Source organism: Pan troglodytes, chromosome 3 (assembly GCF_028858775.2).
Source record: "Pan troglodytes isolate AG18354 chromosome 3, NHGRI_mPanTro3-v2.0_pri, whole genome shotgun sequence".
Lineage (NCBI taxonomy): Eukaryota > Metazoa > Chordata > Mammalia > Primates > Hominidae > Pan > Pan troglodytes.
The window spans coordinates 1,199,039-1,222,628 of record NC_072401.2 but is presented as its reverse complement, the minus strand read 5'-3'; the positions used below and the strand labels follow the sequence as shown (position 1 = coordinate 1,222,628).

General features: G+C 57.7%; 1 protein-coding gene across 47 annotated transcripts in view; it reads left to right on the top strand.

Annotated features, from left to right (window-relative positions):
• Window positions 1-22,954, top strand: part of GAK (cyclin G associated kinase) — a 104,721-nt gene extending 81,767 nt beyond the window's left edge. For 11 of the 47 annotated variants that reach the window (XM_054683659.2, XM_024355963.3, XM_054683652.2 and 8 more), the window contains 10 exons: window positions 1,151-1,297; window positions 2,332-2,808; window positions 3,230-3,400; window positions 4,522-4,644; window positions 11,628-11,744; window positions 11,857-11,988; window positions 20,257-20,481; window positions 21,147-21,295; window positions 22,163-22,339; window positions 22,457-22,954. In XM_054683659.2, coding sequence (XP_054539634.1) covers window positions 1,151-1,297; window positions 2,332-2,808; window positions 3,230-3,400; window positions 4,522-4,644; window positions 11,628-11,744; window positions 11,857-11,988; window positions 20,257-20,481; window positions 21,147-21,295; window positions 22,163-22,339; window positions 22,457-22,558 — 1,820 coding nt within the window. In that variant the 3' untranslated portion in view covers window positions 22,559-22,954. Of the gene's footprint in view, window positions 1-1,150; window positions 1,298-2,331; window positions 2,809-3,229; window positions 3,401-4,521; window positions 4,645-11,627; window positions 11,745-11,856; window positions 11,989-20,256; window positions 20,777-21,146; window positions 21,296-22,162; window positions 22,340-22,456 lie in introns of those variants that run through there. The other 36 variants (XM_016952671.4, XM_016952670.3, XM_063808524.1 and 33 more) reach the window with 11 other exon arrangements.
• The last annotated feature ends 636 nt before the right edge of the window (window positions 22,955-23,590 follow it).

The following is a 23,590-nucleotide window of genomic DNA, read 5'->3' as shown; positions in this document are numbered from 1 at the left end:
TTCATGTGTGTCCTGCATGTATGTGCTGTGTGTGCATTCGTGTGTACTGTGCATCTGTGTGTGCTGTGTGTGCATTCATGTGTACCCTGCATGTATGTGCTGTGTGTGCATTCGTGTGTACTGTGCATCTGTGTGTGTGCTGTGTGTGCATTCATGTGTACCCTGCATGTGTGTATGTGCTGTGTGTGCATTCGTGTGTACTGTGCATCTGTGTGTGTGCTGTGTGCATTCCTGTGTACCATGCATCTGTGTGTGCTGTGTGTGCATTCCTGTGTACTGTGCATTTGTGCTGTGTGTGCATTCATGTGTACCGTGCATCTGTGTGTGCTGTGTGTGCATTCGTGTGTACCCTGCATGTGTGTATGTGCTGTGTGTGCATTCGTGTGTACTGTGCATCTGTGTGTGTGCTGTGTGTGCATTCATGTGTACTGTGCATCTGTGTGTGTGCTGTGTGTGCATTCATGTGTACCCTGCATCTGTGTGTGTGCTGTCTGTGCATCCGTGTGTACCATGCATCTGTGTGTGCATTCATGTGTACTGTGCATCTGTGTGTGCTGTGTGTATTCATGTGTACTGTGCATCTGTGTGTGCTGTGTATATTCATGTGTACCCTGCATCTGTGTGTGTGCTGTCTGTGCATTCGTGTGTACTGTGCATCTGTGTGTGCTGTGTGTATTCATGTGTACCCTGCACCTATGTGTGTGCTGTCTGTGCATTCGTGTGTACTGTGCATCTGTGTGTGCTGTGTGTGCATTCATGTGTACCCTGCATCTGTGTGTGTGCATTTGTGTGTACTGTGCGCCTGTGTGTGTGCTGTATGCATTCGTGTGTACCGTGCAGCTGTGTGGGTGCATTCATGTGTACCCTGCATATGTGTGGCGTTTGATGCCTCAGTGGTGGGTTCCTTGTGCATGTTCATGTGTGCGTGTGCTGTGCCCAAGTGTGCACGCATGGCCCAGAGCGGCATCCGAGTGGATAGCAGGAATCTGTTCAGAGAGCCCCTCCCCGTCATGTCATTGGTCTGCTTTACCGATGGCCTGGCCTGCCACGGTGCTGGCGCCCGCCTGGCTGCACTTCCCAGCTCTGGGGTCAGTGTTGCCCCGAGGCTGCTGGCCAGTGCCAGTGCCCTGACGCCCTCCCTCTCCTGCAGGGAAGCCGGAGCTTCCCCGGCAGCCTGGCTCCACGGCTCAGTATGATGCTGGGGCAGGGTCCCCGGAAGCCGAACCCACAGACTCTGACTCACCGCCAAGCAGCAGCGCGGACGCCAGTCGCTTCCTGCACACGCTGGACTGGCAGGGTAGGCAGCGTCCCTGGACCTGGCCACTTGCAGAGGGCAGGCCCCTGGTCTGGAGGTGCCCCTGGGGCAGGGCAAGCGTCTTGGGAGACGGGCCTCGGGCAGAGCTGAGTTGCACCTCAGTGGGGCTGTGCACCCGGCATGTCAGCCTGTTCTTTAATGGCTCACGAGCTAAGAATGATTTCATATCTTTTTAAAGGTGAAAAAAAAAGAACATGCCCACAAAGTCTGAAATAACAACCCTCGCTCTTCATCCCAGTCTGTGGGCCTGGGGAGGCTGGCAGCATGGGCCATGCTGGCGGGGCCCCTGGGTACAGGGGAAGGGCCTGGGCGGAGGGACAGACTGTCACCACCTGGGGATCCCACACCTCTCTTTGCCCACACCCCCAGTGGGCTCCCAGCCCCTCTGAGGCTTTTCAGGAAAACACCTGGGCGCCATCACTGGACCTCACCCCAGACACACCCCAAGGGGCGCCCCTGCCACTTCCTGTCCCAGCACCCTTGGCCGTCCCATCGGGGTCGTCCCTTCTGCCGCCTGTTCCAGAGCACCCTTGATTGGTGTTCCTACCCCCTAGTGCTGCCATGTGGCCCCCACTTGACTCAGCCTGAGGCACCGCAGAGGCCCAGGCGGAGAGAGCCACAGGCAGACCCTTGAGGCAGAGGCTGGAGGTGGGTGCGCTGGAGACGCCTCAGGAACAATGCCCCACTGCCCGCCCAGAAGCTTCTGCAGCACTCGCCAAGGCCCTGGGCCAAGGAGGCGCTGAGGGGCCGTGCCATGGGGACATTGGTGCTGGCCATGTGGGTTCGCCAAGGCCCTGGGCCGAGGGGACGCGCCGTGGGGACCCTGGTGTTCCTGCAGCACTTGCCAAGGCCCTGGGCCGAGGAGGCGCCGAGGGGCCGTGCCATGGGGACCCTGGTGCCGGCCACGTGTGTTCACCAAGGCCCTGGGCCGAGGAGGCCCTGGAGGGACGCGCCGTGGGGACCCTGGTGCTGGCCGTGTGGTCTCACCAGCCTGTGGTTTTGTTTCCTTTTCGCAGAAGAGAAGGAGGCAGAGACTGGTGCAGAAAATGCCTCTCCCAAGGAGAGCGAGTCTGCCCTGATGGAGGACAGAGACGAGAGTGAGGTGTCAGATGATGGGGGGTCCCCGATCTCCAGCGAGGGCCAGGAACCCAGGGCCGACCCAGAGCCCCCTGGCCTGGCAGCAGGGCCGGTGCAGCAGGACTTGGTTTTTGAGGTGGAGACACCGGCTGTGCTGCCGGAGCCTGTGCCACAGGAAGACGGGGTCGACCTCCTGGGCCTGCACTCCGAGGTGGGCGCAGGGCCAGCTGTACCCCCGCAGGCCTGCAAGGCCCCCTCCAGCAACACCGACCTGCTCAGCTGCCTCCTTGGGCCCCCTGAGGCCGCCTCCCAGGGGCCCCCGGAGGATCTGCTCAGCGAGGACCCGCTGCTCCTGGCAAGCCCGGCCCCTCCCCTGAGCGTGCAGAGCACCCCAAGAGGAGGGCCCCCTGCCGCTGGTACGTGTTTCTGTTCTGAAGGCGAGTGGCTTCACAGTAGATGAGTGATGAGGCTGAGTCATTCTCACTGCATGGGCGTGTTTCGAAGGTGCTTGCAGGAAGGGAACGTGCCCTTCCCCCACCTCCCCCAGGAGCAGCCTCGGGGTCATGGCAGGGTTCTGTGCTGTCCACCTGAGCTCACGGGCCGGGAGCTACCGGCTTCTCCATCTCAGCAGTGTTGCTGTGTCCATGTGAAAGTCATCCTGAGGCGTGGGGCACGGGGAGCCCCTGGGCTGACTGCCTCAGTGCCCCTGCGAGGGCAGCCGTGGGGTCTGGGCTGCCCAGCTGGAGTGGCCTCTTGGGCAGGCCTGACTCCAGAGCTGGGCTCCTTTGTCTTCAGGCAGCCGGGCTGAGTCCTCCCCATGCCCGCCTGTCCCCACAGCTGACCCCTTTGGCCCGCTTCTGCCGTCTTCAGGCAACAACTCCCAGCCCTGCTCCAATCCTGATCTCTTCGGCGAATTTCTCAATTCGGACTCTGTGACCGTCCCACCATCCTTCCCGTCTGCCCACAGCGCTCCGCCCCCATCCTGCAGCGCCGACTTCCTGCACCTGGGTAAGCGCCTCTCGCCTGGCAGCCAGCTCTCCGTGGCCGCCTCCCTCAGGACCGCAGCCTATGGTGGGAAACAGAGCTGTGGGTCTCAGGCAGTGGTGGGGCTGGACTGTGTGGCCTCCGGGTGCGCTTCCTCGCGGCCCAAGCATCCTGCAGGACGTCCCAGAGGTCAGGACAGACTGCTCCCTGCTCTGTCTCCCCAAACCATCCCCAAACCTGGAACAGGTTGTGGGGCCCTGCAGTGCCTCAGTCGTCTGTGACTGGCAACAGGTGTTTCTCGAGGCCTCCTCAGGCCCAGGCCTTGCAGCTATTAGCAGAGAAGGCCACCTGCACCCAGAGCTTGTGTGGGGACGAGAGGTCAGAGGGAGGCAGCTGGGGGACCCAGGGTCCAGGAAGCTGACCTGGTCTGAGTGTAGCAGGGGCCGTGGGGCACGGTATCCATGGGGAGGCGGTCAGGCGCCGGGGCACAGCATGGCTTGTTTAGACAGACGCCGGTGGGGCCAGGCCCTGGGAGAGGGCTGGGCTGCCCCTCCAGTGTGGTCCTAGGGGAAGGAGCCCGGGTTCTCTCTCCTGAGGAGGCAGCAGCGTGGTCCATGGCGCGCTCTGGGGTGATGATGGTGACCATTGCAGGATGGCTTGTGGGTGGGTGTGTGGAGTGCAGCCTTGCAGCGTTGGGGCGGGTGCCGCCAGAGGTGTGCTGCGTGGCCAGAGCCAGGGCAGACAGGACCTGCTGGGCCCTCTGTCTGCCGAAGGCAGCTCAGCCAGGTGGAGCCACCGCGGGCTCTGGTGGGTTTTAGGAGAGGCGGGAACGCAGGCTGTGGGGATGGCGGCAGAAAGTGGGGTCCTGACAAACCCTTTCGGATGGGAACGCGCAGATGCTTCTTCTCAGCCTGGCCTGCCAGCTGCTCCGCCTGCTGGTGCCCCTACGTCCACTCGCTCAGTTCTGTGTGATGGGATGCATCCTCAGGACCCGTCAGGAAGAGAGAGGCCGTCAGCCCAGCCTCAGCTCAGCCTGGGTGTGAGAGGCGTCGGCTCCTAGGGCCCTGAGCACAGCCTGGCACCCCGCCACATTTGCCTGCTGCTGAGACACCAAACTGTGCTCTCTTCTGGTTCCTTCTTCCCAGGGGATCTGCCAGGAGAGCCCAGCAAGATGACAGCCTCGTCTAGCAACCCAGACCTGCTGGGAGGATGGGCTGCCTGGACCGAGACTGCAGCGTCGGCAGTGGCCCCCACGCCAGCCACAGAAGGTATGGCCACCACCCACCAAGGACAGGGCTCCCAGGACGTGCAGCTGCTGTGGCCCGTCTCTATTTCACACGTACCTGTAACAGGGCCCTCTCTGCGCAGAGAAGGAAGGAAGGGCTGGGGCGTGCTTGGTGGTGCGGGCTCCGCACACAAGGCTGTGGTATGACTGCGGCGGCCTCACTCACCCGGTGTGCCTGGGGTACGTGGGGACACAGACTTGGCGTCCCAGAGCTGCAGTGGCTCCTGAGCATCAGCAGCACCCCCGAAGGGTCCTCCTCCCACCCGGCAGGGCGTCTGCGTCTGTGATGCGATTTCATGCCCCACACTCTGTGGACCACGTGCTGGCTCTGCCTGTAGCACCCTGTGGCTCTTCCCTCCTGAAGGGGTTTGTGACTGAGGCCGACCCCACGGGTCTTGTCTCGGTGTTGCGGCCGATGCCCCATGCCCTGTCAGGAAGGGGGTCACGTACAGCAGTCGTGTCTGTGAGCGTCCAGTGCCCTGTCAGGAAGGGGGTCACGTACAGCAGTCGTGTCTGTGAGTGTCCTGTGCCCTGTCAGGAAGGGGGTCACGTACAGCAGTCGTGTCTGTGAGCGTCCAGTGCCCTGTCAGGAAGGGGGTCACGTACAGCAGTCGTGTCTGTGAGCGTCTTGTGCCCTGTCAGGAAGGGGGTCACGTACAGCAGTCGTGTCTGTGAGTGTCCTGTGCCCTGTCAGGAAGGGGGTCACGTACAGCAGTCGTGTCTGTGAGCGTCCAGTGCCCTGTCAGGAAGGGGGTCACGTACAGCAGTCGTGTCTGTGAGCGTCCAGTGCCCTGTCAGGAAGGGGGTCACGTACAGCAGTCGTGTCTGTGAGCGTCCTGTGCCCTGTCAGGAAGGGGGTCACGTACAGCAGTCGTGTCTGTGAGCGTCCAGTGCCCTGTCAGGAAGGGGGTCACGTACAGCAGTCGTGTCTGTGAGCGTCCAGTGCCCTGTCAGGAAGGGGGTCACGTACAGCAGTCGTGTTTGCAACGCCCCGTGCCCTGTCAGGAAGGGGGTCACGTACAGCAGTCGTGTCTGTGAGTGTCCTGTGCCCTGTCAGGAAGGGGGTCACGTACAGCAGTCGTGTCTGTGAGCGTCCAGTGCCCTGTCAGGAAGGGGGTCACGTACAGCAGTCGTGTCTGTGAGTGTCCTGTGCCCTGTCAGGAAGGGGGTCACGTACAGCAGTCGTGTCTGTGAGTGTCTTGTGCCCTGTCAGGAAGGGGGTCACGTACAGCAGTCGTGTCTGTGAGCGTCCAGTGCCCTGTCAGGAAGGGGGTCACGTACAGCAGTCGTGTCTGTGAGTGTCCTGTGCCCTGTCAGGAAGGGGGTCACGTACAGCAGTCGTGTCTGTGAGTGTCTTGTGCCCTGTCAGGAAGGGGGTCACGTACAGCAGTCGTGTCTGTGAGTGTCCTGTGCCCTGTCAGGAAGGGGGTCACGTACAGCAGTCGTGTCTGTGAGCGTCTGTCCTTCCCGTCACCCTGGAGCCGGCCCTCCCGCGGCGTCTCTGGTAGCGCGGATGCGTATGCTGCAGCTGTGTCTCGGGCCGGCCTCAGCGATGTCGCGGGTTTGCTTCCAGACCACAGTCAAAGCGAACACCCCTAGAAAGCCAGTCAGATTTTGTTTTCCCAGTAAGCATAAGAGTTACGGGGGTTTTTTGTGTGGGGTTTTGTTTTTGTTTTTGAGACAGGGTCTTGCTCTGTCACCCGGGCTGGAGCATAGTGGCGCAATCTCTACTCACTTCAGCATTGACCTCCTGGGCTCAAGCAATCCTCCCACCCCAGCCTCCTGAGTAACTGGGACTACAGGCATGTGCCACCATGCCCAGCTAAGTTTTAAAATTTTTTTGTGGAGACAGAGTTTTGCCATGTTGCTCAGGCTGGTCTAGAACTCCCGGGCTTAGGCGATCCATGCACCTCAGCCTCTCAGGGTGCTGGGATTACAGGCGTGAGCCACTGCACCCAGCTAAAAGTTATATTTACATTATACTGTAGTCTGGTTTTTTGTTTGTTTCTTTGGGAGATGGAGTCTTGTTCTGTTGCACAGGCTGTGGAGCGCAGTGGTGCAATCTCTGCTCACTGCAACCTCCACGTCCTGGGTTCAAGTGATTCTCCTGCCTCAGCCTCCTGAGTAGCTGGGATTACAGGCGCCTGCCACCACGCCCAACTAATTTTTGTATTTTTAGTAGAGATGAGGTTTCACTATGTTGGTCGGGCTGGTCTCGAACTCCTGACCTTGTGATCCACATGCCTCGGCCTCCTGAAGTGCTGGGATTACAGGTGTGAGCCACCACGGCCTGGCCATAGTCTGTTAAGTGTGCAATAGCATTATGTCTAAAAAATAAATATAGTTACTTTGATTTAGAAATACTTCATTGCTAAAAAATGCTAACGATCCTGATCTTGCTGGTGGCGGTCTTGCCTCAATGTGGATGGCTGCTGACTGATCAGGGTGCTGATTCCTGAAAGCTGGGGTGGCTGTGGCCATTTCTGAAAATAAGACGATGAAGTTTGCCACGTGATGGTCTCTCCCTTTCACAAAAGGTTCCCTATGGCACGCAGTGCTCTTGGATAGCGTTTACCCACATGGAGCTTCTTCCGTCCTCCCAAACCTGCCACTGCTGTGTCAACTAAGTTTAAGGAATATTCTAAACCCTTGGCCTCATTTCAGTGTTCACAGCATCTTCACCAGGACTCGATTCCATCTCAGTAAACTACTTTCTTTGCTCATCCATAAGAAGCAACTCCTCATCCATTCAGGTTTCATCCTGAGATTGCAGTAATTCGGTCCCATCTGCAGGCTCCACTTCTAATTCGAGTTCTCTTGCTGTTTCCACCACATCTGCAGAGACTTCCTGCACTGAAGTCTTCAACTCCTCAAAGTCATCCTTGAGGGTTGAGATCAGCTTCTCCCAAACTCTTGTTCATGTTGCTGTTTTAACCTCTTCCTGTGAATCGTGAATGTTCTTAATGGCATCTAGAATGGTGAATCCTTTCCAGAAGGTTGTCAGTGAACTTTACCCAGATCCATCAGAGGAATCTGGCCGCTATAGCCTTAGAAATGTGTTTCTTAAATAGGGAGACTTGGAAGTCGACACGACTCCTTGATCCAAGGGCTGCAGAACAGATGTTGTGTTAGCAGGCATGAAAGCAGCATGACTGTCTGTGTACGTCTCTGTCAGAGCTTTTGGGTGACCAGCTGCATTGTCCGTATTGTCAGCGAACAGTCATATTTTAAAAGGAATCTTTTTTCTGAGCTGTAGATCTCAACAGTAGACTTAAAATATTCCATAAACCATGCTGTACACAGATGGCTGCCATCCAGGCTTTGCTGTGCCATTTCTATGGCACAAGCCGAGTCAATTTAGAATCTTTTTTTTTTTTTTTTTGAGACAGAGTCTCTCTTTGTCGCCCAGGCTGGAGTGCAGTGGTGTGATCTTGGCTCACTGCAAGCTCCACCTCCCGGGTTGACGCCATTCTCCTGCCTCAGCCTCCCAAGTAGCTGGGACTACAGGCGCCTGCCACCATGCCCGGCTAATTTTTTGAAACCCCCTAGAGACGGGGTTTCACTGTGTTAGCCAGGATGGTCTCGATCTCCTGACCTCGTGATCCGCCCGCCTCGGCCTCCCAAAGTGCTGGGATTACAGGCGTGAGATCATCAGTGATCTCAGCCGGATCTTAGCAGATGACTTAGGCCGTCTTATATCTGCATGGAGAGTCTGGCAGGTGCAGCCCCTTCATCAGTGGTCTCAGCCGGATCTTAGCGGATGACTTAGGCCGTCTTATATCTGCATGGAGAGTCTGGCGGGTGCAGCCCCTTCGTCAGTGGTCTCAGCCGGATCTTAGCGGATGACTTAGGCCGTCTCGTCTGCGTGGAGAGTCTGGCGGGTGCAGCCCCTTCATCAGTGGTCTCAGCCGGATCTTAGCGGATGACTTAGGCCGTCTCGTCTGCATGGAGAGTCTGGCGGGTGCAGCCTCTTCATCAGTGGTCTCAGCCGGATCTTAGCAGATGATTTAGGCCGTCTTATATCTGCATGGAGAGTCTGGCGGGTGCAGCCCCTTCATCAGTGGTCTCAGCCGGATCTTAGCAGATGACTTAGGCCGTCTCGTCTGCATGGAGAGTCTGGCGGGTGCAGCCTCTTCATCAGTGGTCTCAGCCGGATCTTAGCGGATGACTTAGGCCGTCTCGTCTGCATGGAGAGTCTGGCGGGTGCAGCCTCTTCATCAGTGGTCTCAGCCGGATCTTAGCGGATGACTTAGGCCGTCTCGTCTGCGTGGACAGTCTGGCGGGTGCAGCCTCTTCATCAGTGGTCTCAGCTGCATCTTAGCAGATGACTTACTGCAGCTTCTCCGTCAGCGCTTGCTGCTTCACCTTGCACTTGTACGTTGCAGAGACGGCGTCTTTCCTTCAGCCTCAGCCCCTGCTGGCTTCACTTTTCTTCTGCAGCGTCTTCACCTCTTTCCACCTTCATAGAATTGAAAGAGTTGAGACCTTGCTCTGGATTAGGCTTTGTCTTAGGGGGATGTTGTGGCTAGTTTGACCTTCTCTCCAGATCACCCGAACTTCCTCTGTATCGGCAATGGAGCTGGTCCGACCTTCTCTCCAGATCACCCGAACTTCCTCTGTATCGGCAATGGGGCTGGTCCGACCTTCTCTCCAGATCACCCGAACTTCCTCTGTATCGGCAATGGGGCTGGTCCGACCTTCTTTCCAGATCACCCGAACTTCCTCTGTATCAGCAATAGGGCTGGTTTGTGTTCTTATCATTCGTGTGTTCACTGGAGTGGCATTCTCATTTCCTTCAGGAGCTTTTCCTTTGCATTCACAATTTGGCTTACTGGTGCAAGAGGCCTAGCTTGTAGCTTATCTCAGCTTTCTTTTTTTTAGAGACAGGGTCTTGCTCTTGTTGTGGCTGGAGTGCAGTGGCACGATCATGGCTCACTGCAGCCTCAACCTCCTGGGCTCAAGGGATCCTCCCACCTCAGTCTCCTGGGTAGCTGGGACTACAGGCACTCATCACCATGCCCATCTAATTTTTTAAATTTATTTTTTGTAGAGATGGGGTCCGTGTTGTCCAGGCCGACCTTGAACTCCTGGGCTCAAGCACCCTCCTTCCTCAGCTGCCCACTGTGCTGGGAACACAGGCATGAGCTGCTGCGCCCGGCCTTCCTCTGCTTTTGATGTGCCTTGCTCACTAAGCTCAGTCGTTCCTAGCTTTTGATTTCAAGTGAGACACTTGCAACTCTTGTGTTCACCTGAACGCTTATAGGCCGTTGTAGGTTCTGAATTGGACTGATTTCAGTAAGGTTGTGTCTCGGGGAATAGGGAGGCTTGAGAAGGAGCGAGACAGGGAGTGGCTGGTCTGGGGAGCAGCCACAGCGTGTTGTCAGTTAAGCTCGCCGTCTTCTATGGGCACAGTCCATGGCACCCCAAAACAATTAGAGCAGCAGCATCAACTCATGGGACACACATCACCAAAGCAGATGCAATCATGAAGAAGTTTGAAATATCATTACAGTTCCCAAAATGGGGCACAGGGACACAGAGTGTGCATGGCGTGCGGAAAATGGTGCCGGACAGAGTTGACACAGCCCTCAGCAGGTGGAACACACACTGTCTGCAGAGCTCCGGGAGGCACAGTGCACGATGTGCCAGGGCCTGGGTGCCCGTCCCCTCGAGTGCACAGTGCGAGGTGCGCCAGGGCCTGGGTGCCCGTCCCCTCGAGTACACAGTGCGAGGTGCGCCAGGGCCTGGGTGCCCGTCCCCCCGAGTGCACAGTGCGAGGTGCGCCAGGGCCTGGGTGCCCGTCCCCCCGAGTGCACAGTGCGAGGTGCGCCAGGGCCTGGGTGCCCGTCCCCCCGAGTGCACAGTGCGAGGTGCGCCAGGGCCTGGGTGCCCGTCCCCCCGAGTGCACAGTGCGAGGTGCGCCAGGGCCTGGGTGCCCGTCCCCCCGAGTGCACAGTGCGAGGTGCGCCAGGGCCTGGGTGCCCGTCCCCTCGAGTGCACAGTGCGAGGTGCGCCAGGGCCTGGGTGCCCGTCCCCTCGAGTGCACAGTGCGAGGTGCGCCAGGGCCTGGGTGCCCGTCCCCTCGAGTGCGCTTCAGGACGTCTTTGCCCAGGGGCAGCTGCCGTCTCCGGTTTGTCTCCTGGTTGGATGATCACTGTGAAGGTGTCTCGCCAGTTTGATTTCTTTCTTATGAATGAGGTTGACTCTTAGTTTGAGTGGTTTTGGTTGCGAGTGTTTCTTTTGAGGATCATTTCATGTTCTTTGCTTAGTTTTTGGCCTCAGGAATTCATCTTTTTCCTCGAATAGATCCACGAGGGCTCTTTATACATGAAGAGCCTGGTTTTAATGACTGCATGGCACTCTATCAAGTAGCTCTACCACAGTTTTTTTTTTTTTTTGAGACAGAGTGTCATTCTGTCACTGGGGCTGAGTGCAGTGGCATCATCTCGGCTCACTGCAGCCGTCAACCCCTGGGCTCAAGCGATCCTCCCACTGCAGCCCCCCTGGGTAGCTGGGACCACATGCATGAACCACCGTGCCTGGATGATTTGTTTATTTTTTGTAGAGACAGGGTATTTCTATGTTGCCCAGCCTGTATTTTATGATTTTATACTTAGGCTATTCTCAAATGTATGCTATTATAAAGAGTATCCTGAAGAACATTGACATTTTAGATAGATTCCAGAAAGTGGTGCTGCAGAATCATAATCATCATGATACGAGCATGGTTTGGTTCTGGGTGTGAGCTGTGAAGCTGTTTTCCCTGAGGAGCAGCATGGGGCATGGAGGCAGCGTCCGCCACACACGCCTCTGTCCTGGCTGGTCTCGTGCACGCAAGCCGTGCAGGTGCCAGCTCTCAGGCCGGAGTGAGGCTGTCACGTCGTAAGGAGGCGCCATCGGAGGTCCCAGGAGGATTTGTTTCGCTTCAGATGGTGCTTGTTCTAATGCCCTGTGCCCCTTCTCCAGGCCCCCTCTTCTCTTCTGGAGGTCAGCCGGCCCCTTGTGGCTCTCAGGCCAGCTGGACCAAGTCTCAGAACCCGGACCCATTTGCTGACCTTGGCGACCTCAGCTCCGGCCTCCAAGGTAACGTGGAGGGCACTTTGGGGGTGTGGAAGCTGTTTCCTTGTAGGAGGTTTATTCTCGTCTGTCTGACTCTGAGCTGCCCAAAGTGAAGTCTTTGCCTCTGTTCACTAAGACCCCCAAGCCCAGAGCACAGTGAGCCCAAGGGGACAGCGTGTCTGCACCTGTTCCAGGCGACTGCCAACTGGCAAGCTAAAACCGGGAGTTGCTGACACTGGCGCTGCTGCCAGCCCCCACCGGCATTGTGGTGCGTGATCCATCCTGTCCTCAGGGCCATGGGGGCCATCGGGGAAGTGGGGTCTCTGCATGGAAGTGGGGTGTAGCTGGGCTCTGCTCAGTCCCCGAGGCTGTGCTCGGAGCGTGCTGGCTGTCGGCCACAAGAACCGAGTCCACCCTCTCCAGTCCTGCGTCTGCCTCAGGCCCGGCCCAGGCGCTGTGGTCTGAGTCTCCGGTCCCGCATCTGCCTCAGGCCCGGCCCCGGGCGCTGTGGCTTCAAGTCTCCTTGGGCTGACCTGATGCCCCTGGGTCTCTGGGTTCACTCCCAAGATGCATCCCCCTGGGGTCCCTGTGGCTTCTCAGAAGAAGCGTCGGCAGCGGGGGGATGATCATCTGAAGGGGCCTCCCTTGCACTTGCCTGGCCGTCGGGTGGAATGCTGGGTGGGAAGTGGCTCCACCTTGGGATGCTTGTTGGTGCCGGTGACCGCCGGACGCTCCAGCATGCAGCCCCAGGCTATGGCGTCTGCTCCTGCTCAGCTCCGGGAGCATTTCCCGTCTCCTCATCGTTTCTCCTGTCCTTCCCTGAGTGCCTCAAATTCCTGTGAGCAGGTGTCGGCGTTGGATCTCTAGGGCTGGCTTCGAGTCCTCACTCTCTCCCGGGCTGGCTTCGAGTCCTCACTCTGCTCTTGCGAGCTTGCATCTGAAGTGCCTTCTGTTCTGTCATGAAGTCCCAAGAGTTTTTTCGTCTTTGAATGTTCTTTTTATGTTTCAGGTGGTTTTGGGGATTTACTGTGTCTTGAGGACATCCATGAGCGTTTCTGTCGGTGTGGTTTTGTATTTTATTTCCCTTTGTGGCCTCTGTCTTGCGTTGTCTGAGAGCACGGTGGGGTTGCGAGGGCCGTGCCCTCGGGAGGAGACCTGCGTGTGCCTTGACTGCCCTGGGCAGCCGGCACTGGGGCAGAAGGAGTGGACTCCCAGGGATCCCCGCCGTCTGTGTCCTAGACACAGCCCCAGCCCTCCGCCTGCTGGCTCGGTGGGCGGCCTGAAACCATTCTGCCTTCTAGGAAGACAGCAATTCTGAACAAAGCAAAGCCGATACAACTGAAGGAAAAAATAGACAAACCCAAATCATAGCTGGCGACGTCAGCACTGCTGTCCCGACACATGACGGAGCAGCTGTACCGAAGGCTGCAAGGATGTAGAAGGGCAGAGGCGCCAGCCAGCAGGGCCCACCAGCTGCAGGCACGGACCTTTCCATGCACCGTGGGAGCCTCCTCCACACAGGCCCTGTCCTCAGAGAACTAGGATTCTGCAGCATGCCGTCTGACCACAATGAAATAGAACGGAAGAATCTTCACACTTGGGAACAAAACAGCACACTTTCAAACGACACCTGGGCCAGAGAGGAGGTCTCAAGGGAGACGATGCGTGGAGCTGAGTGAAGATGCAAGTGCAGCCTAGGAAAGCCCAGGGCCCCACCAGGCAGTGTGGAGACACCCGCAGCCGTGGGCGCTTGCTGTGGAAAAGCTGGAATGCCCCAGCAGTAACCTGAGCTCTCTGCACAAGACATTTGGGGGGGAAAAAAAGGGAGCGAAATAAGCCTACAGCAAGCGGAAGGAAAGAAAGAATGAGGAGCCACGGGCAGTGCAGTGGAACACAGGGACAGAGGCCAGTTCTGAAGCCCACAGACCTCTCCCGGGGCTGCTGGGAAGAGTGACCCAGGTCATCGATATATGGGGGATGGTGCAGGAGGCACCACTGCAGACCCCGCAGGCTCTACGAGGGTCACGGGTGCAGGCGCCTCTGTGCAGTATGCTTGACGACTTACGTGAAATTGATAAATTCCTCAAAACCAGTTTCTGCCACAACTTACCCAATATCAAGTAGATCCTTTGAAAAATTCTATAAACACAAAGAAAATAAATTCATAATTAAAAACTTCCCAAAAAGGAAACCTGCGGACCCACCTGGGCCACTGGAGAATTTCACCGAATGTTGAAAGAGAATGCCAATTCCACCCTCTCACAGGAAGCAGGAGAGAGGGAGCACTTTCTAACTGATTTTACGAAGCTCATACTATCACCCTGATACCAAAATCAGACAGAAACAGCACCGGAAAGGGAAACTGGGGCTATATTCCCCATGAATATACACACAGATCCTCAACCAAACTTCAGCAAATAGGATTTATCGGTATATAAAGAGAATTCTACACCAAGATCAAGTAAGATTTATTCCAGGAATCCAAGGCTGACATTTCAGAATTGTTAACAAAATCTATTTAGGTTGCTGCAAAAGTAATTGTGGTTTTGCCATTGAAAGTAATCGCAAAAACCGTAATTGCTTTTGCACTAATCCGATATCATATTAACTGGCTGAAGAGCCATGTAGTCACATCAACAAGGCAGAAAAGGCATTTAACAAAATTCAGAAAGTCAGCACCTTTTATGGCAGCACTGTCAGAGAGCCAGTCATGAGCAGAATGTCGTCAGCTTGGTAACAAGCATGTCGAGAGACCCACAGCCAGGCCAGGCGGAGTGGCTCACACCGTAACCCCAGTGCTCTGGGAGGCCAACGTGGGAGGATTTCCTGAACCCAGGAGTTTGAAACCAGCTTGAGCAATATAGTGAGACCCCTGTAAGAATTAGCCAGCTGTGGTGGTGAGCAGCTGTGGTGAGCAGCTGTGGTGGTGAGCAAGTGTGGGCAGCTGTGGTGAGCAGGTGTGAGCAGCTGTGGTGAGCAGGTGTGAGCAGCTGTGGTGAGCAGCTGTGAGCAGCTGTGGTGAGCAGCTGTGGTGGTGAGCAGGTGTGAGCAGCTGTGGTGGTGAGCAGCTGTGGTGAGCAGGTGTGAGCAGCTGTGGTGAGCAGGTGTGAGCAGCTGTGGTGGTGAGCAGGTGTGAGCAGCTGTGGTGAGCAGCTGTGAGCAGGTGTGAGCAGCTGTGAGCAGGTGTGAGCAGCTGTGAGCACCTGTGGTGGTGAGGTGTGAGCAGCTGTGGTGGTGAGCAGGTGTGAGCAGCTGTGGTGAGCAGGTGTGAGCAGCTGTGGTGGTGAGCAGGTGTGAGCAGCTGTGGTGAGCAGGTGTGAGCAGCTGTGGTGAGGTGTGAGCAGTTGTGAGCAGCTGTGGTGGTGAGCAGCTGTGGTGAGGTGTGAGCAGTTGTGAGCAGCTGTGGTGGTGAGCAGCTGTGGTGAGCAGGTGTGAGCAGCTGTGGTGAGCAGCTGTGGTGAGCAGGTGTGAGCAGCTGTGGTGGTGAGCAGGTGTGAGCAGCTGTGGTGGTGAGCAGCTGTGGTGAGCAGGTGTGAGCAGCTGTGGTGAGCAGGTGTGAGCAGCTGTGGTGGTGAGCAGGTGTGAGCAGCTGTGGTGGTGAGCAGGTGTGGTGAGCAGGTGTGGTCCCAGCTACTCAGCAAGCTGAGGTGGGAAGATCACTTGGATCGCTTGAGCCCAGGAGGTCAAGGCTGGACTGAGCTATTATTGCATCACTGCACTCCAGTCTGGGCAGCAGAGCAAGACCCTGTCTCAAGAAACCTGCAGCCAACATCTTTTGTTTGTTTGTTTGTTTTGAGACAAGAGTCTTGCTCTGTTGCCCTGGCTGGAGTGCAGTGGCATAATCTCGGCTCACTGCAACCTCCACCTCCCAGTTTCAAGCAATTCTCCCGCCTCAGCCTCCTGAGTAGCTGGGATTACAGGTGTGCACCACCACGCCCAGCTAATTTTTGTATTTTTAGTAGAGACAGGGTTTCACCATGTTGGCCAGGCTGGTCTCAAACTCCTGACCTCAAGTGACCTCCCAAAGTGCTGGGATTACAGGTATGAGCCACCCTGCCTGGCCAAGCCAATATCATTTTTAACCATCCTCCTAAAATCAGGAACAGGGCAGGAGTGTCTTTTCTCCACTTGTACTTGTCGGAAGTCCCAGCTGCTGCCATTTGGCAAGAAAAGGAGGTCAAAGTTACACGCACTACAAAGGGAGAAATAAAATTACTCCTGTCTGCAGATGACACGATTGTCTGCGCAGGGACTCTGAAGCAATCTACAAAGATCTTTTAGAACTATGAGTTCAGTAAGGTCGCAGGATACCAGGTCAACACACAAAAATCTGTCCTATTTCTGTTTACTTGCAATTATACAAGGAAGCCAACATTTAAAACAGTACCATTTACAATCACGTTTTTTTTTTTTTTTAGAAAAAATAAACATTTAGGTATAAATCTGACCAGACATGTCTAGGGCTTGTGTGGTGGGACTACAAAACCAACTGTGGCGAAAGAGACCAGAGGAGATGCGAGTGAAGGGACAGACGCTGCACTCACGGCCTGGTGGCTCCCGAGTAAGGTGGCCGTTCTCCTGTGTGCATCTGTAGCCTAACGCAGTTCCTACCAGCGCCTCAGCAGGGATTTTCCTAGATACAAATGAGCTTACTGTACAGTGTATTTGAAAGACAGATGGACTAGATGCCTGGAATAGTTTATTTTTTTGAGATGGAGCCTCGCTCTGTCGCCCAGGCTGGAGTGCAGTGGCCTGATCTCGGCTCACTGCAAGTTCCCTTACCGGGTTCACGCCATTCTCCTGCCTCAGCCTCCTGAGTAGCTGGGACTACAGGCACCCGCCACCACGCCCGGCTAATTTTTTGTGTTTTTAGTAGAGATGGGGTTTCACCGTGTTAGTCAGGATGGTCTTGATCTCCTGACCTCGTGATCCGCCCGCCTCGGCCTCCCAAAGTGCTGGGATTACAGGCGTGAGCCACCGCACCCAGCCATGCCTGGAATATTTTTGTAATGGAAAAATGACATGGGAGAAGTCACTCTTCCTGGCTTTGAGGCTTACTCTGAAGCCACAAATCAACATTGCGGCGATGGCAGACAGACGCGTCTGTGGAGAGAAGAGAGGACTCAGAAATAGGCCACACAAGAGAGACCAGCGGAGCTTTGACAGAGGCAGAAAACCCGTTCATCAGATGGTCTGGAGCACCTGGGCAGCGCTAGGCAAAGCCCTAAGCCCGCGTTCTACAGAACAGCTCATCAGAATGCAGGGCCTTTAGGTGAAAACCTTTGTGGCCTGGGGCTGGGCAGAGTTCGTAGACTCGCCACCCAAACCACACCCATAAGAGGACAGGTGGACCCAACTTCAGAGCTCTGAGCATCTGAGCTGCGGACTGGGAGAAGATATTTCCAAACCACCTATTTGACAAAGGACTCATCTACAGAATATAAAAATACAGTCAAAAACAAACTGAAAGCAATCCAGTTAGAAAATGGGCGAGAGACGGCCAGGCATGGTGGCTCATGCCTGTAATCCCAGCACTTTGGGAGGCTGAGGCGGGCGGATCACCTGAGGTCGGGAGTTCGCGACCAGCCTGACCAACATGGAGAAACCCTGTCTCTACTAAAAATACAAAAATTAGCTGGACATGGTGGCACAGGCCTGTAATCCCAGCTACTCGGGAGGTTGAGGCATGAGAATTGCTGGAACCTGGGAGGCGGAGGTTGCGTCAGCCGAGATCTTGCCACTGCACTCCAGCCTGGGCGACAGAGCAAGACTCTGTCTCAAAAAAAAAAAAAAGAAAATGAGCAAGAGACATGAAGAGACCTCCAGCACATCGACATCTGATGGCCGGGAAGCACAGGCCGAGACACCCAGCATCACCGAATGCTGGCGCGGAGGAGGCCGGAGCGCGGAGGAGGCCCGAACGCGGAGGAGGCTGGAGCGCGTGCCTCACGCCTTCCCCGGGGGGACGAGCCGCGTGCCTCGCGCCTTGCCCGGGGGGACGAGCCGCGTGCCTCGCGCCTTGCCCGGGGGGACGAGCCGCGTGCCTCGCGCCTTGCCCGGGGGGACGAGCCGCGTGCCTCGCGCCTTGCCCGGGGGGACGAGCCGCGTGCCTCGCGCCTTGCCCGGGGGGACGAGCCGCGTGTCTCGCGCATTGCCCGGGTGGCGAGCTGTGTCTTATGCATTGCCAGGGTTGAGCCGTGTCTCTCAGGCATTCCCGGGGAGTGACAAGTGGCAGGGCCGCTCTGGAGAACAGGTGGTCGGTTTTCTACGAAGCTAAACACACAGCTACTGAGCTACCGTGGGACATTTATCCCAGAGAAATGGAAACTCTCATTCACACACAAGTCTGTAACAGGCGTTCAGAGACGTGTCTGTTGTAGCCAAACAGTGGCATCAACCCAGGTGTCCTACAGGTGAACGGTTCAATACGTGGTCCGCACACCACGAGATGGCCCTCGGCAGGGAGGGGGAGTGGCGGATACCCCGAGCCCGAGTGAAGAGCGCCAGTCCAGAGGCTGCAGCTGTTGGTCCCCTTCTAGAACATAACTAAGATGACAGTCTGGGCATGGTGGCTCACACCTACCATCCCAGCCCTGTGGGAGGTGAGGCCAGCGGGTCTCTTAAGCCTAGGAGTTTGAGACCAGCCATAGTGAGACCCCGTCTCCCAAAAAAAAAAAAAAGATGACAGAACTGTAGTGAAGCATTCAGGTCGTGATTGCTGTGGTGCTGAGAGGAATCCGTGGTGCGGTCAGTGGCGCGGCCCCGCACTCACACACACGAGTCCAGCTGGCCACGTCTGGTGCATCTGTAGGTGGCGCGGCTGCCTGGGCTCAGTGCTTCTCTGAGGTTGTGAGAGACGCCCTCCCTGGGGGATGCTGGGCGCAGGTGCTCAGGGTATTTACAGCTTCCTGCTATTCTGATTATTCCAAAATAAAAAGTTAAAGGATCGGGCCAGGCACGGTGGCTCACGCCTGTAATCCCAGCACTTTGGGAGGCCGAGGTTGGCAGATCACGAGGTCAGGAGATGGAGACCATCCTGGCTAACATGGTGAAATCCCACCTCTACTAAAAAATACAAAAAAAATTAACTGTGCGTGGTGGTGGGCGCCTGTAGTCCCAGCTACTTGGGAGGCTGAGGCAGGAGAATGGTGGGAATCCGGGAGGTGGAGCTTGAAGTGAGCTGAGATCACACCACTGCACTCCAGCCTGGGTGACAGAGCGAGACTCCGTCTCAAAAAAAAAAAAGTTACGGGATCAGCCCTGATTTGATGTGCTGCGAGAGGCAGTGGCCACGTGACAGATGCTGGTGGCCCTCTAGGACACTACAGACGTGGGGACACTGCCTCAACCCTCGTGGACAAGCCCCGGGTCTGCCTTGGCTCCTGGGGGTGACGTGGGGACACTGCCTCAACCCCCGTGGACAAGCCCCGGGTCTGCCTTGGCTCATGGGGGTGACGTGGGGACACTGCCCCAACCCCCGTGGACAAGCCCTGGGTCTGCCTTGGCTCATGGGGGTGACATGGGGACACTGCCCCAACCCCCGTGGACAAGCCCCGGGTCTGCCTTGGCTCGTGGGGGTGACGTGGGGACACTGCCCCAACCCCCGTGGACGAGCCCCGGGTCTGCCTTGGCTCCTGGGGGTGACGTGGGGACACTGCCCCAACCCCCATGGACGAGCCCCGGGTCTGCCTTGGCTCGTGGGGGTGACGTGGGGACACTACCTCAACCCCCGTGGACAAGCCCCGGGTCTGCCTTGGCTCGTGGGGGTGACGTGGGGACACTGCCTCAACCCCCGTGGACAAGCCCCGGGTCTGCCTTGGCTCGTGGGGGTGACGTGGGGACACTGCCTCAACCCCCGTGGACAAGCCCCGGGTCTGCCTTGGCTCGTGGGGGTGACGTGGGGACACTGCCCCAACCCCCGTGGACGAGCCCCGGGTCTGCCTTGGCTCCTGGGGGTGACGTGGGGACACTGCCCCAACCCCCATGGACGAGCCCCGGGTCTGCCTTGGCTCGTGGGGGTGATGTGGGGACACTGCCTCAACCCCCGTGGACAAGCCCCGGGTCTGCCTTGGCTCGTGGGGGTGACGTGGGGACACTGCCTCAACCCCCGTGGACAAGCCCCGGGTCTGCCTTGGCTTGTGGGGGTGACGTGGGGACACTGCCTCAACCCCCGTGGACAAGCCCCGGGTCTGCCTTGGCTCGTGGGGGTGACGTGGGGACACTGCCTCAACCCCCGTGGACAAGCCCTGGGTCTGCCTTGGCTCCTGGGGGTGGGGTGCTGCCTCCACAGCTGCCCCGTCCTGTTGTCTGCCCTCCATCCAGAGTGTTCCCGTCGCCCCAGCACCTGGCCTGTGCTCCAGCCCCTGGAGACCTTCACACGTGTGGGTGGAGCCGGCACCTCTGGACGGCCTCAAGTGATCGGTGTTCTATTTTGCAAGCGCATGTTTTCCAATATACGTGGTGCTCTGCGTTATAGAAACAGTAGTTGCCCCTCATGGACAACCAGATGCCGAGTTTCCGATCTCCGTCTCCACAGGCTCACCAGCTGGATTCCCTCCTGGGGGCTTCATTCCCAAAACGGCCACCACGCCCAAAGGCAGCAGCTCCTGGCAGACAAGTCGGCCGCCAGCCCAGGGCGCCTCATGGCCCCCTCAGGCCAAGCCGCCCCCCAAAGCCTGCACACAGCCAAGGCCTAACTATGCCTCGAACTTCAGTGTGATCGGGGCGCGAGAGGAGCGGGGTGTCCGCGCACCCAGCTTTGGTGAGTCCCCCACTCTCTGTTGCTGTGGAGTTTGCAGAGACCTCCCTGAATTGGCTAAAGGTAGAACCTATGTTGTTTTCTTCATCTCAGAGCCCAGTCCTGGGACAGGCACGGCCAAGCCACTCAGAGAACGACGCGGTTTCCGACGTGTGTCCACTGGTCTCTCTCTGGGTCAGGCCTCTGGGTCCCTCTTGTTCCAGTGACACCTTCTTGACCTGTTTTTAACAAATGGCCTTTGCAACCCTGTCTTGTCTTCCCTCTTCTTTACTCTGGAGGCATCAGGATGGTAGCCCTGTTCCCGGGAGCAGCAGGTGGAATTGGGCCTGTGTGTCTCTGCAGAAAGTTTCTGTTCTTAACTGGGCTTTGTGGCTCACGCCTGTAATCCCAGCACTTTGGGAGGCTGAGGCGGACAGATCGCTGGAGCCCAGGAGTTCAAGACCAGCCTGGGCAACAGTGATACCTCCTCTCTACAAAAAATGTAAAAATTAGCCAGGCATGGTGGCGCATGCCTGTGGTCCCAGCTACTTGGGAGGCTGAGGCAAGAGGATTGCTTGAGGCCGGGAGGCAAAGGCCGCAGAGAGCTGAGATCACGCCATTGCACTCTGGCCTGGGTGACAGAGTGGAGACCCTGTCTCAAACAAAAAAAAGTTTCTGTTCTTTTCTAGCTCAAAAGCCAAAAGTCTCTGAGAACGACTTTGAAGATCTGTTGTCCAATCAAGGCTTCTCCTCCAGGTCTGACAAGAAAGGGCCAAAGACCATTGCAGAGATGAGGAAGCAGGACCTGGCTAAAGACACGGACCCACTCAAGCTGAAGGTGGGTGGGTGGGCAGCTCTTCCTGGGAGCCCAGAGGCCTCAACCCATGGCCCCTGGAACATCTGCTGTGCCTTATGGAGCCGGCGTCTCCAGACAGCAACCTGTCACCCCTGGAGCATCTGCTGTACCACATGGAGCCGGCGTCTCCAGACAGGGACCTGTCACTGCTGATGGGCCTGGCAGCCCTCGAGGACAGGGTGGCCTGAGGCCAGGGGGGCAGGGCAGAGTCAGGCCCCAGGCTGTGCTGCTCCCCATGTGCCCAGATGGCTCAGTGCTGGTGGGGGTGGGGTGGGCGGGCGTTACAGGAGTGAGTGCCCCGGGGTGTTTGCAGAGACTGTTGAGGGCAGGCGTCTCTTGGGGGCTGCTCTGGGTACTGAGCCTCCCAACCCAGGACGCTCACTGGGGGGTGAGGATGCAGCGGTCAGGCTGTCACTGTGCCGGCCCTGAGACACGCCCTGCTCTGTGGCTTGGCTGATGCCCAGCTCTGCAGGCCACATGCCCCTGTGACCTTGGGGTCCTTTCACAGGCACCAGGGACCATCCCCTTCTCCCTCGGAGTCTGGGGCCTGGGATGGGCCAAGGGGTTGCACCACCAGAACCAGGGTTTGTGTCCTCGGTGAACATCTGGCTGAGACGAGGGTCCCTCTGGCCCCAGGCCCTGAAACATGAAGGCCACCTGGCCCTGTGTCGTCCGGAGTGGGCTCTATATAGTTGAGGGCAGGGCGTGCAGTGGGACAGTGTCTGTGAGCCGGGCTGAGCCCACCCCACGTGACCAGGCACTTCCTCAGCGTCGTGCCTCAGTTTCCGCGGTGCAGAGGAGGAGGGCAGGCAGGTGCCCAAGGCTCAGCAAGCTCCGTGTCTCCCGCAGCTCCTGGACTGGATTGACGGCAAGGAGCGGAACATCCGGGCCCTGCTGTCCACGCTGCACACAGTGCTGTGGGACGGGGAGAGCCGCTGGACGCCCGTGGGCATGGCCGACCTGGTGGCTCCGGAGCAGGTGAAGAAGCACTATCGCCGCGCGGTGCTGGCCGTGCACCCCGACAAGGTGAGCAGAGCTGCCAGGCGGCCACTTGAGGCCTTCAGGGGCGGGGGGAGGGGGAGGTCCTGCCCCGCCCGCTCCCACATGCTTATAAGAGGCGCTTACACCGCCTGTCACCCACAGGCCGCAGGGCAGCCATACGAGCAGCACGCCAAGATGATCTTCATGGAGCTGAATGACGCCTGGTCGGAGTTTGAGAACCAGGGCTCCCGGCCCCTCTTCTGAGGCCGCAGTGGTGGTGGCTGCGCACACAGCTCCACAGGTTGGGAGCCGTCATGGGACTTGGGTCCCCACCGTGAGGACCCCGTGGGCGACAGCAGGTGTGGCCAGGGTGGGGCTCCGAGCCCCGGGTCACCGCCCGCCCAGCATTCCAGGCACATGAAGAGAAAGCATTCCAAAGCCTCTGATTGTTGTTTCCTTTTTCTCCTCCCGAAGGAACAGCTGATTCATGCTCCTCCCACAATTGTCACGTCTGTGATTTATTTGGTGTTTCGGGCGTGGTCTCTGGAGCCCCGGCACGTGGTGGGCCACGCTGCTGGCGCTCATGGGCCCTGGTGTTTGCACCGCACTTTGTAATCAGTCCCGTGGTTGTCTGTACAGAATTAAACTATTTTCCGATGACTGCTGTGTCTCCAGTGTGGATCCACTCGCCCAGGTGCCGTTCACCAGCTGGGGCACAAGGCTGTGCTTCCTCAGCAACCTTGCCGTGGTTGGATTGTTGCAGGGGCCGAGTGGAGAGGAGAAGCGGGTCCCGGGGCTGCAGTGGCTCTGGGCAGCTCTTCAGGGGGCCATAGAGCCCAGCCAGGGCAAGGCCAAGGGCAGGGGCCCCTGCAGTCCCCAGACCCCCTTCCTCCCCTCGGCCCCCGTCCCTCGGCCCCGGGACTCCTCTCTCCTCTCCACTTGGCCCCTGCCCCTGGGCCCTGGACCTAGGAGCAAGGGTGGGCTCCACACTGCCCCTGTGCCATCCCCACAGGGCCGAGGTGGCCTCCAGGCTGTCGGGCTGGTGGAGGACCAGGGGCCCCTGGAAGGAGAAGGTGACCATGGTGAGCCCCCACCCCACAGCAGACTCGAGGCCCTGAATCACATAGCCCTGAACTCACCGCCAGGCTCTTCCTGTTTTCAGAGAATAATGACTTCACGTTTGCTATGCACCCGCCACTATTTTTAGCTCTTTTAAAAAATAATGAGAAGCTAAATAGGTGCTGAGATTTTCACATCAAGGTCGTCTGGATTCCGGCTCCGGGTCTGGCCACCCCA